Raw genomic sequence first — 17,748 nt, 5'->3', positions numbered from 1 at the left:
CTGACTGTGAAAATCTCATATGGGTTTCTGTGTATTTCAATCTGTGGGTGTTTTGATTATGTACTAATATATATGTACATATATGGTAGCCAAGCCTGTACTCAATATTTCACCAAAGACCATTGAAACCACATGCAAAGTAAAATGAACTTGTGAGCTTTATCTGCAAGAGATAAACTGTAAAGTGCTGGCCAGTATGGATGTGGGTGAATGATGATGTGTACCTGTGAGTGGTTACTGTGATGCTAATTTCATTTGCTGCTGCCTAATCTGCAATGCATTTGGTTTCTTTTTTCTTCTCCTGTGATGTTTATCTGGGTAATCATTCCCTCTATAGCTCTATTCCATCACTTATGGAGGCCTTTGATACCACAAAACACTCATAGTGGGGTAGACTGATATAAACACAGACTTAAAGTAATTTGCCCTGAGCTGGGGAATGGTAATGGTGGCAGTGACACTGTGCTGCACATCCTCTCTTTTCCAGTTCCTCTTCTAGTCTCACCAGCATTCAGTTACAGAATGTTTGTTTGTGCACTTGTGGCAACCATTCATTGCTTTTGGATTAAATTAACTGGATAAGAAAATTGAGTGTGAGTGTATCTGCACTCAAGTCCATATACATAGTAAATAAGTCAAATCATTTAACCTCTAAAGCAGGTGCAAGATGCAGAGCAACAGTAGAAATGTTGTTTCATGTTTTTTTTTTTTAATCCTTAATGATTCATTTTTTTGTAAGTCATTGAATGTGTTTGCTTGTGTGATTCTATCTTACAATGCAATAAACTTTACTGTAATAAGAAGATGGTGTTCTGGCAGTCATCAATAAGATTTTGCTTACATTTCATCTTTTTCTTTCCACAGTCAATAATATAACAGGAATGAACTCTGACACAGCCATAATCTGTGGGACAGCACAGCCAGACCTGTGGCGACCATTGGGTGTGGGAGTCGCCTATGTGCCAGCCATCACAGGCCTGGTGCTGCCAGCAATGATGGGACAACACAAAGGTGCTGTGGTTAATGTATGCTCCCCCACAGCAACTTTAAGTCTGTCAAGGTTTCATGTCTACACAGCAGCAAAGGTAAATGGAAAGAATTGCATATTATGTAGGGAAGAAGTTTCTAATATGTACACAATGTAGAATCATGTTAAAGAGGTATAGTAAATGCCATCTACATAATTTTTTTATACATGAAAGAGGTTGGCCAAGGACACAATGAATAGGAAAAAAACTTTGCTAACTTGCGTATCCAGAACAGTAGCTGATTTAGTTCCTTAGATATTTTAGTACTTTTCTCTTGAAGCAGTTCAAGTCATAAGAAAAGAGTTTAACCAAAAAAAATTCTGAAGCTTATCTGTGAAAGGGATCAAAGAGTTAAGGTACTGGTTAATTCCTGTATTAGTAAAATAGATGGCATATGTATGAGAGTACCATTGCTGCAGCTGCTATGGTACAGGGAGGGCCGTGCACATTTTATGGGTCAAAAGAGAAGGTGATAGGCACCTGCTGAAACAATAATTACTCCCAGTGACGTCTAAAGCTGCTGTGAACTTATCATCAAACCCAGCTGTGACCTCACGTTTCCCTTTGTGTCTCACAATGCAAGGGGGCAGTCACAGCCTGCCGTCTAAAGACAACTCTCTTCCTCCACACAAAACTATAAGCACCTAATTACACACACACTTTTCACTCAAAAATTCAAAATTATTATGGCAACTCCTACACCAGCCTTGGAGTCCCAATCTGGGGAGGGGACCACAAATGTCCCCAGGTCAGACTGCTCTTCTGATAATGACCCTAAGTGTCTTGACACCTCAACTTTTTCTTCATTAACTTCTGCAGCATTTGCAGTCTTAGATCTAATTTTCAATCTGTAGAACACCACCTCTCCTCTTCTAGACTTCATCATCTTTTCCTCACTGAAACATGTGTCTGAGGCAACTGACAGTAGCCCCTTTTCTGTTCCCTCCTACTTTCTCTATCCTCATTTTCAATCCAAAGCTGGATGTTTTGTTTATGTGCGCAACAACTTAACCTGCTCTTGCCCACGCTCTTGAATCTTCCGAGTTTTCCACCATCTGGCTATGACTACAGAGTCACTCTCAAACTAAATTTATCAGTGCTGTATACCTCTCACCTAACTCCTCAGACTATAAGAAATTCTTTGACTACTTAACTTCCAAAGTGGAGCACATTCTGACTCTCTTCCCTTTTGCAGAAATATCCATTCTTATAGACTTCAATGTTCACCACCAGCTTTGGCTTTCCTCTCCCATCACTGACCATCTTGCTATCCTCCACGACCTAGAGCAATTGATGCAACAGCCTACTCATATTCCTGACTGTCTTGGAGATACGCCCAACATTCTTGACCTTTTCCTAACCTCTAATCCTTCTGCTTATGCTGTCATCCTTTCTTCTCCATTGGGCTTCTCTGATCACAATCTCATATCTGTATCTTGTTCTATCACTCCAATCCTTCCTCAGGATCCCCCGAAGCTGAGGTGCCTCTGGCATTTTGTTTCTGGTAGTTGGGGGATTTGAGGAGGCATTTTGGTGATTTTCCTTGGAATGACTACTGCTTCCATGTCAAAGACTCGTCTCCATGTGCCGAGTGCATAACAGAGGTGATGGTGTCTGCATGGAGGCGTACATTCCTCACTCTTTTTCTTGACCTAAATCTTCCATACCTTGTTTTAACACAGCCTGTTCTCATGCTATACATGATAGAGAGGTGGCTCACAAAAGGTACTTATCCATCCTTGTATGGAGCATGCTTCACATGTCTGGGAGAGGTTCCACTCATACCACTCTTCTAGACAAGGTGGAATAAAAAAGCTTTTCGTCTCAACTCCTCTCCTCTAACTGACTGTCTTCAGCCTCTCTCTCATCACCACAATGTTGCTATCTTCTGCCGCTATTTTCATGCTAACTGCTCTTCTGATCTTGCTAACTGCATGCATTCCCTTCTCCTGCAGCCTTGCTGCACAAGGCTTTCTTCTTTCTCTCATCCTTATTCTGTCCACCTCTCTAATGCAAGAGTTAACCAGTATTCTCAATCATTCATCCCTTTCTCTGGTAAACTCTGGAACTTCCTGCCTGCTTCTGTACAGTAAAATCCCTCTTATCTGGCATTCGAGTATCCAGCATCTTCAAGTATCCGGCACATTTTTCCCCGAGCCTTAAAATCAATAAAAAATCAATGTGTACTCATAAAATCGATTAAAATTCCCGTGCGAGGCATACTTTGTCCATTGGCCACCAGAGCGCACTGCTTTGCGCCATCCACAGCCCACTGCACTGTGTTTACTCAGTGACTCAGTCCCGCGTGTGCACTGTTTATCGCCTGACGCCTTCATCATGCCTAAAGTTGTAGAAAAGAGGAAGCGTGTTGTGCTTACACTTAAGCAGCTGATCAGATCAGCTGCTGATTAAGATCAGCTGATCTTTGTTATGGTAAGATGCGTGAGTGTAGGGTGGTGATTGTGGACATAATTTCACTTCTATTCAAGTATCCGGCATGTTGGCGGTCCTGTTGATGCCGGATAAGATGGATTTTACTGTATTTCCATCTTCCTATTACTTGAATTCTTTCAAGAGGGAGGTTTCAAGACACTTATCCTTCAATTTTTGACTACCACTTTGGACCCTTTTCTGGGACTGGCATCTCAGTGTTTTTTTTGTTTTTTTTAATCTATTTATTTATTTATTTTTATTTATTTATTTTTGTTGTTGTTGTTGTTGTTGTCCTTGGCCAGTGGCCCTCCTATATAAAAAAAAAAAAAAGGATCCTCAGGCACTCAGGTTCTAATCCAGACCATAGTCAAAGGGTAGGAAGGGCATCATCTCTGGGTAATGGTTCCCAAATGCCAAACCCAAAGTCTTTTGTTAGGAGGCACCATCCTAGCCCCGATGAACTAGGAAAAACCGGATGTGAAAAAAAAATCCATTAGAGTAAGTAGAAAGTCTCATGCAAAGTGTGATGAAGAGAGTTGTGCAATTAGCAGGTTCAGAAGATTATTAAATATAGAACTAATAACAATAAATGTAACACTGTAGTGGAGTGTGGAATACTGAAGACAGTCAGTCAGAGGAGAGGAGTTGATTAAATGAAAGACTTAACTCCATCCTGCTTAGTAAGGCTGTGAAAAGAGCTCCACCATATTTTTTTTAACTGTATGCAGAAAATAGATGAGGCCTGTGTGGAAAATTACCATCTCTGAGAAAAAGAAAAATTAACAGAGATGACACAAAACTTCATGGAATCAGTTTTAGCAAGAAATGAGACATGAATTTTCTAGTTAAGATTTATAGTTCTAAACATTTTCAGTGTTAGGGAGAAGGATAATTGAGTGTTATGAGGAAGAGATAATTGACTAAAGTTGTGTTGTACAGATGGATGGAGACACTGAACAACACAAGATTTTCCTGCCATATTCAGAAATTATAGAAAGATACAAATTATTTACATGAATTATATTATATAATTTCTGTTAAGTTTGATGTCTAGCAAGTGACAGATAAATGCAAGGGAGAATTATTAGCACAAGAGTGGATTAGGGAAAAGGTTCAGTTGCAAAAGTGATTTATGAATAAGAAAGAGTATGGATGATAAGACAGAGTCCTATGGAACATATTAGAATACAGTCAGAAGAATAGTGGCCATCTGTCACCACAGTAATAAAATGGCTGGAAAGGAAACTTGAGATAACGATGCAGAGAGATGGATAAAAACTGTATGAGCAAAGCATAAAGATTAAACATTTATACCAGACTCCATCAAAGGCTTTTGATACATCTAATGCAACAGCAAAGGTTTCACCAAAATCCTTTCAATAGAATGACCAAGATTCAGTAAAGAAAGCTAGAAGACCATCAATAGATCTTTCTATGTGGAACTGATATTAGTTAGGAAGAAGATTGTGAACAGATATGTGCATAAGGATCTTCTTTTTGTGGAAATAAACTTAAATTTCTTAAAAAGATAGAAAGTTAGAACTGAAGGTTGCAATGTTGGAAAAAATTATAATTAAAAACTTGATTTATGATTTTTTATGATGAGTGTAAGGATTGGAAGGAAGACACCTTGCTTAAAGCCTACAAGCACCAACACATCCTAGAAGGGAAACGTAAGTCTTATAGTAAGAAATGTACTTCCTTACGTCACTCGTCATCATCCTCCCTCGGGAAATCAGAACCTGAGGGTTTGGTGCAAATGACTGAACTACTGGAGGGCTCTGTTCTCTTGGCCCATTCCAGTGTGGACCCTGGCCCTTCAGCCTCACAGGTAGAGTCACATCCATCGGCCGTTTTTGCAGACATAGTTATCTAATGTGCTACGTGTAATGTCTCAGTTTGCTAACTTCCTGGGCGTGTCTAACACTGACAAACACAAGAGTCTGAAGGACGTAGTTAAGGAGGTCGTTAAGGAGACAGTGGTTAGGGAGCTTCCTAACTACCTTTTGGTTTCAACAGCCCCCCCACTGTCAACTGAGGTCACGTTCTTTGTCCCATCCCCCACTGACGATGTTCAGCTCATTGATATGAGACAAGTCGGATTGGCCAGTGAGGGACAGTTGACAGTGGGTGCTCCCAGGAATCCCTCATTTAGTGTAGTTAGCTTAGGGGTACAAGGAGCAGGAAACCAGCACGAAGGCATCCCACAGGATGCATCAGTTCCCCCCCACATACTGACTATTCATGCAAACAGGGGCCCTCTGACACAGGATCAAGCCTGCTTTCCCAGGAAGAGGTCCAGAAGGGAGCCTAAGGACCTGGGAGGACGAGTTAAACGTTCACGACATGACCGTTTATCTCATAATGAGCGGGCAACTGAGGTTGCTCCCACGGTCCCTGTCACCCATGCGCCTCTCCCCTACCGTTTATCTCGTAGCAAGGGGTCAAAAAGTGTTACTGAGGTTGCCCCCACGGTCCCTGTTACCCATGCACCTCAACACTACCCTGCTGTAAGAAGACACACTTTGGCCGACAAGTACTCCACAGCTTTGGAGAGGGGTGGGGCTGATGCCCATGGTTCAGTAGCTTCGCACCAGATGAAGACTAACAAACCACATCCCCTGAACCCTCCAGCGAGTTCCTTGGAAGACAAGTTTTATGCTCCACAAGAACTTGGCATCCCTCTGCAGAACACCTATGAAGATTCGTGTGAATCATTGCCGGGGGAGGAGGAACAGCATACAGAGGCCAAATCTTCAGACTTCCTAAAATTGACAAACTTTGTTAACAGCCAATTCGAAGAGTCCAAAGGTGTTCAGGAGGATTTTCACGAGCGATCTCTAGGACCAGGTCAAGAAGATTTTGTACAATGGAAGGGAAAGGATTCTTTTACACCTTTTCGCTGGTTGCGACCACTAACGAATTCAGTCAGATTCGTAGATAGGTGGGTCTTGGATCGTTTACGTAGTGGGAGCTTGGCCACACTTCCTTATACGCAAAGAGCAAAGAGGAAGTGGTACAAAGTCAGCGATGATGCACAGAGGGGAAAGGGTTCTGTGGTGAACCCGTCCTTAGCTCACTTTCTTCCCAGGAATGCCTCCGATCTTTGTCCATCCCTGTCTGGCACCGACATCCTCCACTTAGAGGAAGCTGTGCAGGGGATACGGGAAATTCAGAATTTCCAATTCTGGATATTCAGGGCTTTCTTGTGACTGGCTGAATTAGGAGAGGTTGTCCTGAACAACAGCAGGCAATGCAGAATGCTACATGGGAGACCACAATGGTGCTCTCTAACTTAATGATGTTCAGGAGGCAAGTGGTTTTGAAAACCCTACCCTCATCCTTCTCTGTCTCAGACAAACAGATTCTACTTCAGTCATCAGTAGACTCCCCATTCCTCTTTGAGGAAGATAAGGTGGCTCAAGCAAGAAAGCACTCAGATGTGAAGGCCACTAAATCCTTTCAAGAGGCCGCTGCAGCTGTGCTAAAGAAGAGACACCAACAAGCTGAGTTCCCTTTGAGTAGTCACCCAGCGAATAAATCATCCACCTCAAGTTATTGACAACCACAACGGCAGGTCTCTAACTTCAAGAAACCAAGCTGTCCTGCCTCACCTAACAACATGCAAAGGGGGAGGTAGAATACGGCAGGCCTGAGCAAGTCCTATTCGCAAATAGGAGCCTCTCCCCTTGACCTCACAGGTAGCGGCATGTCTCTCACAAAGTTGGGAAGTATGGCAGGAGAAAGGAGCCAAACCATGGGTAGTGGAAGTACTCAGAGAAGGCTATCACATCCCTTTCACCAGTCATCCACCACTTTCAGATTTCCCATTACACCTTAGGAGTTACTCTCCCAACTCAGTGAGAGGAAGAGCCCTAAAGGAGGAGATACAGTCTCTCTTGAGAAATGGAGTGGTGGAGTCGGTGCCCTCTGGCCCGGGGTTCTACAGCCGCATCTTTGTGGTGTCCAAAGCTACGGGCAGGTTTCGTCCGGTAATAGATCTTTCGGTTCTAAATCGGCCCATCCACAGTTTTGAATGGAGACAAGTACATCAGTGATGTCGGCAGTGCAAAGAGGGGACTGGATGTTGTCTGTCGATCTTCAAGACGCCTGTCTTCAGATTCCTGTCCATCAGGAAAGCAGGAAATTTCTTCATTTTTTCTGGGGGATCAAACATTTCAGTTCACTCTTTACAAGAGTGATGGGTCTAGTTTCAGTGGCTTTACACCAGCAAGGGATACAATTGATCCGTTACCTAGATGACTGGCTTCTACTGGTGGCCTCCAGTCAGGAGGCAAGGAGGTCAAGGGAAAAGCTCCTGAGTTTGTGCAAGACTTTTAACATAACCATCAATTGGAACAAGTCAGATCTAGAACAAAAGCAGGTTACAACCTTTTTGGGAATGAAAATCCATTAAACGATTTTGAGGGATTTCCCATCACAAGACAGAGTTTCCAGATTGTTGGAGACCATAGAGAACTTCATGAGCTGGTCCTGCCCAACAGCACAGGAATGGCTAGTTCTGCTCAGCCGTCTTTTGTCACTAGCTCAATTAGTCCCAGGAGGTTGTCGCAGGATGAGAAGCCTCCAGTTCCAGTTGTCCAACCACTGGGACAGGAGGGTGGCAAACAGTTCTCATCCAGTACCAACGTCCCAGGGAGTTCTGGAGGACCTCCAGTGGTGGTCAGACACTATGAACTTATTCCGAGGCCACTCACTGGAGATAGAGAACCTGGAGTTGTTCCTATACACAGACACATCAATAGAAGGTTGGGGAGCATCCATTCTGGAAGTGGAGGTGAGCAGCAGTTGGTCGCTACAGGAACAAAGAGAACATATCACACTTCTAGAACTAAGAGCAATAAGATTGGGACTTAAAGCTTTCGAAGAAAATCTGCAAGGACGGATGATAGCCACTTTTTCGGACAACACCACAGCTGTGTCATACATCAAGAAAGCAGGAGGCACAAGGTCTGACAAGCTCAACCACAAAGCCAAATGAATACTACATTGGGCAGAGGACAAGGATGTGACCATCCTTACTCAATTTGTAAGGGGAGAGAGCAACGTAATGGCGGACTGTCTCAGCAGAAAGAATCAGACTATCTCCACAGAGTGGGCACTGTATCAGTAGGTGTGCAACAGCCTGTGGAAACTTTGGGGTCACCCACTAGTGGATCTGTTCACCACACGTCTGAACTACAGGCTCCCCAATTTTGTTTCACCTTTTCACGACCCATTGGTGGTGGCCACAGATGCATTTCTCTTTCCCTGGGACCACAAGGAACTTTATGTCTTTCCCCCCTTCCATGTCATCAGGAAGATGATCAACAAACTTCTCAGTTCGAAGGGGGTCAAACTAGTTCTGATAGCCCCCTTCTGGCCTCAAAGAGAGTGGTTCACAGACCTGGTGGAGTTATCCATCGACACTCCAAGGAGGCTTCCCTTCAGGAAAGACCTCCATCAGTCCCACTTCCACAGGTTCCACCACAATCTTCACGTGTTTCAACTAGTATTGTGGAGACTATCGAGCGACTTCTCTGATTTCACGGCTATTGCAGGAGGGTGGCAAAGACAGTGGCGAAATCTAGACAAAATTCCACTATTGTGAACTACTAACATAAATGGAACAAATTCAGGCAATGGTGTTGTAATACAAGCCACTCAGTATTGCGTCCTTCCAGCCAGAAGTTGGCAGATTTCCTCCTTTACTTACACGAGTCTTGCCACTTGTCTCTCTCTCAGCCATTAAGGTCTTTAAAGCCATGCTCAGTAGTGTTTTCTCTTTGAAAGGCTTAAACCTGTTAGATGACCTAGTTCTGAAGAATCTTATAAGGTCATTCGAGATCCAGGTCCCCAAAAGGATCGTCAGTCCACCATCTTGGAATCAGGATGTGGTTCTGAAGGCTCTTTCGTTGACACCTTTCAAACCCCTGAGGACCACATCGTTTAGGAACCTCATCAAGAAGGCTCTTTTCCTTGTTTCATTAGTGACTGCCAAGAGAGTTGGCGAATTACAGGCCTTATCCCATAGGATAATTTGGCAGGGTGATGACCTGCTACTCTCTTACTTGCCAGAATTCGTAGCAAAGACGGAAACGATCTCAAACCCCTTCCCTAGAGAGTTCCGGATTAAGAGCCTGGCGGTCACTGATGATGAAGAGCGAGTGTTATGCCCAGTCAGAGCTTTACGCATCTTATCAGAGAAAATGAAAGAGGTAACACCCAGACCTAAGAACCTCTTTGTCTCCCCCTCAGACAGATCCAAACCACTTTCAAGGAATGCCTTATCTTACCTCCTAAGGGAAACTGTTCTAGAGGCTCATCACTCCTTGCATGAGGACTTCAGAGTGAGGGCACACGACACTCAAGGTGTTGCCATTTCTCTCAACCTATGGCGTAACAAATCCGTGACGGCTATACTAAATGCAGTCTCATGGAAAACCCCTTCAGTGTTTGCCAAAAACTACCTTTAGGATGTTGAGCAAACAGACAACGACACGTTTTCTCTTGGCCCAATAGTTGCAGCAGGTGACATTGTCAACTAAGGAGCAACTGGAAGGGACACGTATGCCATCTGCACTTAACCATACTTAACCAGAGTTATGAGGTGATGAGAGCACACTTACATACATAGCCTTGCCACACACCTCCTATTTCCGGGCACCCCAGGACACGCTGTAAGTATTGGGGGGCTCATCTGGTCTCTACTAGAACACATCCAGGTTCTTGAACTCTGGTTAGGTTTCTATGCTTAGTGGTTTCTTTTAGAACATGCACCCTCCACCAGTAAATGTGGGAATCTTCCTAAGTCATATGAAACAGGTTGTGCAACAAATTATTTTCAAGTATAAAAAATATTTTCGCACACTTACCTGTTTCATATGATTCAAACCCACCCTCCTCCCCTCTGCATGTTTTTCCTGAGCAGAAAAGGACTGGAGCTACACCAGCACACGGTGGGTGGGTGGAGGGAGGGGGGATACACAACCCGTTTTCTTCGTACGTACTATGGAGGGTTTTTAAGAGGGTCTTTAATTTCTGCGATCAGGGATGAGTCCCAGGACTCTATTCCTAAGTCATATGAAACAGGTAAGTGTGCAAAAATATTTTTCATACTTGAAAAATAATTTTTGTCTAAAACTATAATGTTTTTCTGATATTATATCATGTTTTTCTAGAAATTTTGTCCACTTTTATCACTTTTTCACAGATCTTACATGCTATGCTGGTCATTGATACTGGTCTATAGTTTAATGGTTCTTCTTTCTTTCCACTTTTATAAATTGGTACCATGTCTGCTCTGTTTCATTCCTTAGGCACTCTTCCAGATGATATTGAGCACTTTACTATGTCATATACTAGTTCAGTTAACTGTTTCCTGCACTCTTTTAAAATGTAACCTGACACTCCATCTGGTCCTGCTGCTTTGCTCTCTTCCAGTTCCTCCATCATTTTATAAACTTCTTTGATTACTGTAATTTCCCACATTTGCTTTATTTATCTTCTCATCTTGTGGTTCTTTAAATTCTGATTCTTCTTTGAAAATTTGCTAAAACTTTTTGTTTAGTAATTCACTCATGTCTTTTTGGCCTTCATACATCTCATTCTCATTCTTCAACTTTTCTGGTTTTTCTTTTAGTTTAATTTTTCCATTTATGAATCTGTAGAACAGTTTTGGTTCATCCTTGCACTTTTCAACTATATCTTTTTCATATCCTTTCTCTTCCTCTCTCCTTGTTTTCACATTAATTTCTTGCCATGTTAAAGTCTTCTTTATTTTTTTTGGTTTTGATTTCATTTTTTATCCATGCCTCCTTTTTTTTGTTACTCTTGCACATCTTGCATTGAACCACTCCTGTTTTCCTTTTTTTTTTTTTTTTCAAGTTTGTATAGTGAGACATATTTATTTACTCCTGTCTCATATAGTTTCATACTTATCTTGCACATCATTTGCTCTTTTCATTCCTTAGGCACTCTTCCAGATGATATTGAGCACTTTACTATGTCATATTTCTTCATAGAATCTCTTAAGATCATCTATATTCACTTTCCCATAGTTTTTCCTGTTTTCTTTGTATGATTCATTCTCTTTACTGACATCATTACCAGTCTCAGTTTCTATAATTACATGGTCACTTTTTTTCCATTGGGAACACATATCTTAATTCTTTAGTTAGGTTAATTTCTTTTGTTAATATTAGGTCAAGTCTTGTTAGTTCATCATCTCCCCTATATCTTGTATTTTCAGTCACCCATTGCATCATTGTGTTTTCCATAGTCAGCTTCAGAAATTTTTCTCCTCATGCAGCCTCACTCCCTCCTGCCTTGAACATTTCCCAGTTTATTTATTTGCAGTTGAAGACACCAACCAATAGCATTCTTTTATTACTTTTGATTAATTACTCAAACACTGGATGGTATCTTCTATTTTTTTTTTTTTTTTTTTTTTTTTTTTTTTTTTTTTTACGTCTAGTTTTCCCTAGTCTGTTAGGGCTGAGACGGTGCCTCCTGATGAAGGACTTTTGGATTTGGCATTTTTGGGAACCGTTACCCCGAGTGGATGCCCTTCCTACCCTCGGACCGTAGCCAGGATTCGAACCCGTGCACCTGATGACCACTTGGCCCCCAAAGCGTGCGCGGTTCCACTGTACCACGGCGGCTCCCGGATGGTATCTTCTATTATTTTCTCATAATTTTCATTGCTCCAAGAATTTGTTTTGGTGGTACATAGATTGTTATTATCTTCAGTATTTCTCCATTTCTATCCAAATTAACACTCATTATTTCTGCTTTTCCTTCCTCATATTTCACTATTTTTGTTTTCACCACATTTCTTGTCATTATCATCACACCTCCACCTCCTTTACCAATCCTGTCTCTCCTCCACATATTGCAGTTGTTGTTAATGACAATCAGATTTTCTTCTTTTAGCTTTGTTTCCATTAAGCACACCATCTTTGTATTCTTTTCTTTTAAATAGTCTTGTATTTCCAGTGTTCTGTGTAACAGTCTGTCTATGTTGGTATACATCACATTCATTCCTTGATTATTACTATTTTCTCTGTTTTATTTTATTTTATTCCTTTTCCTTTATGTACCATTTCTTCATTCTATCTCTCAAAACTCTCCAAAAAAATTAGTCTTCTCTTTTCTGTTCATGATTCATTTTTCTCTTTAGCTTCTTTATACATTTCAGTTTTTTTGTTCTTCATTTCTGTTTTTCTTAATGCATATATCTTTGCAATCTTTACTTATCTTAGTTTGGATGTTCTTTCTAGTATCTCTTCTGCTGCTTGTTTTGATTTTAGTCTTATTTTGCCTTCCAGATAACAACTTCTTCCAATTTTTCCTCAAATTTAGTGTCATCACTTAGTTTCTTCAACAAATCCTTCATTGTTTTTGTTTCTTCTTTCTATCTTTTCTGTTTGTATGTTATTTTTTTCTCCTTTATTCCATAGACCATAACACTTTTCTTCTTATCTGCTGCATCTCCTACCAGATCTTCATTTTTTTTCAATTCCTTCACCACTTCCTCTTCTACATTTTCATTTTTTTCTTTCAGTTGCTTTTCAATTCTTTCCTTAAAGTTAACATTTGCTTTATCATTTTCGATTTTCCAGCCTTTTATTTCACCCGCAACTCTGTCCCTTACCCTTTTCCCACCCTTCGCTAGTTCTGCTTTCAAATTTTTATTTTCTTTCATCACTTCCTCTTTTCTGAATTCTCATTTTTCTTAATAATGTGCTGTTCTCTGACTCTCATTTCCTCCTGTTTAGTTTCCAGTTTGAACATTTCACTATCTATCCAAGGTTCTTCTCTAGTTTGTCCTAAAGTGTTTTTACCACTTGTAACACTACTTCCATCTCTTTTTTCTGCTGTTCTACATCACTTTCCACTTTCCTTAGTCTCATTTTCAGAAACCCTATCTCACTTTTCATATCAATAATTTTCATTAAACTTCTTGTCCTATCCACTCCTACGCTGATGATACCACCCTGCACTTTTCCACGTCTTTTCATAAACGTCCAACCCTTCAGGAGGTAAACATATCATGCAGGGAAGCCACAGAACGCTTGACTTCTGATCTTTCTAAAATTTCTGATTGGGGCAGGGCAAACTTGGTATTGTTCAATGCCTTAAAAACTCAATTCCTCCATTTATCAACTCAACACAACCTTCCAGACAACTATCCCCTCTTCTTCAATGACACTCAACTGTCCCCCTCTTCTACACTGAACATCCTTGGTCTGTCCTTTACTTATAATCTGAACTGGAAACTTCACATCTCATCTCTAGCTAAAACAGCTTCTATGAAGTTAGGCGTTCTGAGATGTCTCCACTAGTTTTTCTCACCCCCCCCCCCAGCTGCTAATTCTGTACAAGGGCCTTATCTGTCCATGTATGGAGTATGCTTCACATGTCTGGGGGGGGGTTCCACTCATACTGCTCTTCTAGACAGGGCGGAATCAAAAGCTTTTCGTCTCATCAACTTCTCTCCTCTAACTGACTGTCTTCAGACTCTCTCTCACTGCCCCAGTGTTGCATCTCTAGCTGTCTTCTACCACTATTTTCATGCTAACTGCTCTTCTGATCTTGCTAACTGCATGCCTCCCCTCCTCCCACAGCCTCGCTGCACAAGACTTTCTTCTTTCTCTCACCCCTATTTTGTCCACCTCTCTAATGCAAGAGTTAACCAGTACTCTCAATCATTCATCCCTTTCTCTGGTAAACTGTGGAACTCCCTGCCTGCTTCTGTATTTCCACCTTCCTATGACTTGAATTCCTTCAAGAGGGAGGTTTCAAGACACTTATTCATCAATTTTTGACCACTGCTTTAACCCTTTTATGGGACTGGCATTTCAGTTGGCATTTTTTTTATTGGATTTTTGTTGCCCTTGGCCAGTGTCCTTTCTACATTAAAAAAAAAAAAATTTTGTATCATCAGCAAAAAGGGTTTGTATAACTATGTAGATCCTCTGTCATATCATTTACATATATTTGAAACATAATAGGTGCCAACACAGATCCTAGAGCTACCCCACTTGTCACTTCGCACCAACTTGAATTAGTGTCTACTCGTATGATTACTGTTCTCATTTCTCTCCCTTCATCATCCATCCATCTCAGTGTTGCTCCCTTTAGTCTTCCTTAATTCTTTAACTTCTCTAACTTCCACATAAGACTTTTGTAGGGAACTTTATCAAAGGCTTTTTTGATATCCAGGTATACCGCATCAACCCATCCGTCCCTATTACTCTCATATAAAAACTCAGTAGATTTGTGACACAGCATCTCCCTTTCCTGAATCCAAATTGCTATTCTATAAATATCTTTTCATCTTCTAAATATTGCACCCATTTATCTTTAATTATTATTTCACAAAGCTTGCTTGTAATGCTTGTTAGTGACACTGGTCTATAATTTAATGGTTCCATTTTATTTCCCCATTTGTATATTGGGACTATGTTACATCTTTTCCTTGGTACTTTTCCTTCTTTCAATGAGCTGCTGATTACATCCCATATGGGTTCCTCCATTTGTTCTCTGCATTCTTTTAATATCCATCATTTTACTTGATCTGGTCCCATAGCTTTTCTAACATCCAGCTCTTCCAGCAGTTTTTTTTATTTCTTGTCTCTTTACTTGTATTCCTGTATTCCCTCATCCTGTGATACCACTTTCGGTGCCACAAAATCGGTTTCCTTTGTAAACAGAGATTGAAAACTCTCATTCATTAGTTCACTCACCTCCTCAGTAGTTTCATAAATTCCTTCTTCACTTTTCAACTTATTTATGTCATCCTTATGTTTCATTTCTCCATTTACGTATCTGTAGAATTTGGGTTCTTGTATTTTTTTACTATGTCACTTTTAAAATTTCTTTCTTATTATTATACCATATTCATTCCTTGTCTTTCTGTATTCTTCCCTAGTATTTCTGTTCAGTTTTTTAATAATTTTCCTCCATGCTCCATGCTCTTTTTTTTGCTTTTTACACAACTGGCATTATGCCATTCATGTTTCCAAGTTTTTATTTTATAACTTGGTACAAACTGTTGCATCCCCTTTCTGTATTTGCTCAAAAATTTCTCCTATTTTCTTGCACTACTTTACCTCAAATAGCTCTTTCCAATTAATTTATCCTTAAAATTTGTTAAGCTCTGCAAAGTTTGCCTTAGCAAACTTCATTCTCCCATTTTAAAATTTTTCTCTCCTGTGCAACACTGTTTCTTCCTGTGGTACTATTTCTATTGTCACATGATCACTTCTTTCCATTGGACTCAGACAATGTACACTTCGTCTATTTTCTGAGGTTTTCATAAACATTAAGCTCAACTGTGATGGTTCTTCTCTGCAGCTTGTAGGTTCATTCACCCACTGTCTCATTGTATTCACCATCATGGTATGCATAAGTTCTTCGCTCCATAACCTGGCATTTTCTTTCACTTCCATCTCCTCCCTTTAGTATTGAAGTCACCTGCAGAGAATACTTTGTTACTTTTCCTTATCATTTCCTCTATGCTATTTCTTGTTTCTAGTTGCATGATTTTATATCTGTTGTTCTTCCATGCATTAGTTTTTAGTTGTATGTGCATCACAATAGCTTTCCTTTTTTCATTTCCTTTGATCTTAATCACAACACTCAAGGTTTCTACCATTCCATCACCATATTCCACTTCCTCAACAACAATATCCTCTTTTACCAATATCATCACTCCTCCTCCTTTTCCTTTTCTGTCTCTCCTCCATGTGGTATAACCTTCCTTTGCAAATCTCATCTTTATTTCCTCTTTCAGTTTAGTTTCTGTTAAACATACATCTGGTTTATTGTTCTTTAGGTAGTCTTTAAGTTCTAATAGGCTCAACACTAAACCATTTATATTTGTTTATATAATTTTTACACTTCCACTTGGTGATCTTCCATGGCATCTTTGTGCCACCATTTCCTCACTTTCATGAGTCTGCTTGCTTGTTCCTTTGTTCTCTCCTCATTTTTTGACTGGGCCTCTACTCTCAACTCTTAGTTTACTTGTCTCTTCTTTGTTCATGTCTCTTTTTATCCATATTCCCCTCATTCCTTCTACTTTTGCCAATTTCCATGTTCCACTGCTGTTTGTGATGTGAATCTTATTTTCAGCCTTGTTCCATTTTTGTCATACTTTCCAATCCTGTAAATCTCTTCAATTTGTTCAACTATCTCCTCTCCTTTTCCACTTATGGTATAATTTCCTTAGCCCTTTTCATCTCTCATTTCTTTCTAGCTATTTTTATGGGTAGGGTCTCCTTGACCCCCAAATACCACCACACACATCTTTCTCTATACTGTGTCTCTCACAAGATTACTTTTTTCCCTTATTTTAATTACTTGCTTTTCCATGTCTTTATTGTGTTCCTGTTGCTGTTTCCTTATTATTTCCTCCATGTCCACATTTCATTGTTGTTCTGTCCTCTTTCCAGCTTTTGACTTCCTAACTCTTTTAGTCTCCCAACCTTAATTTCTCTCTCTCTCTCTTGTAAAGCTTTCTTTAACTCCTCATTTTTCTTCCTTGAGTTTCTTGATTTCTTCACTGTACTTCTTGTTTAAGCATACTATTTTTGTCATCTCTTCTCTCAGTTTTTTTTTTTTTTTCTTTTTCCATCTCTCTCTCTCTCTTCTTCATCTCTGTTAAATCACTGGATATCTTTCTTACATTGTCACCACCCACTTCTCTCTCTTCCTTCCACATTTTTATTATCACTCCAATGCTACGTATTTTTTTTTTCATATTTTCACATTTTCTTCAATTTTCCACATTCATTTATTTGTATGAGTTACACTGAGGTCCTCATCCTTGAAACCTTTAAAAACATTTGCCATATCGGCCACCATCTTCCCTGTTGATATCACTGACAATGTTTACCTTTCACAACTCTCCCATATCACCCTTTAGGCCACTTCCCGATTTACACTTCACTTCCCCCTGCACTCACACATAACACAGTTCCTTATTATGGAGAGAGGACTCAAGCTTGACCTCCCTGTACAACCAAAACCTGGGTAAATCCTTGGGGCTGCTGTGGATGTGTCCGATCAGCTGGGCAGCGCGCGTAATAATAGTAATAATAATAATAAACGGTTTATTATTTAGGCAGTTAACAAACTGAAAATATACAGAGGGGATGGGGAAATACTTAACATTAATCCTAAAGGTAAGTCTAATCTAGAAGGGACTAATGATTGATGACTCGCACCATGGTGGGAATCGCATCGAGTCTGTACCGGTTCGTGCGCGGCGCCTTTAGGG

The 17,748-nt window shown here is 40.5% G+C and overlaps 1 protein-coding gene across 3 annotated transcripts in view; it reads left to right on the top strand.

The window, feature by feature from the left end:
* The window catches only part of LOC135099748 (inactive hydroxysteroid dehydrogenase-like protein 1), a 145,431-nt gene that overhangs the window by 102,617 nt on the left and 25,066 nt on the right, over positions 1 to 17,748 (top strand). For 2 of the 3 annotated variants that reach the window (XM_064002254.1, XM_064002253.1), the window contains exons 5-6: positions 865 to 1,085; positions 11,948 to 12,133. In XM_064002254.1, coding sequence (XP_063858324.1) covers positions 865 to 1,085; positions 11,948 to 12,133 — 407 coding nt within the window. The remainder of the gene's footprint in view (positions 1 to 864; positions 1,086 to 11,947; positions 12,134 to 17,748) is intronic. The other variant, XM_064002255.1, reaches the window with a different exon arrangement.

Source organism: Scylla paramamosain, chromosome 4 (assembly GCF_035594125.1).
Source record: "Scylla paramamosain isolate STU-SP2022 chromosome 4, ASM3559412v1, whole genome shotgun sequence".
Lineage (NCBI taxonomy): Eukaryota > Metazoa > Arthropoda > Malacostraca > Decapoda > Portunidae > Scylla > Scylla paramamosain.
This window is presented reverse-complemented; position numbering and strand designations above follow the sequence as displayed.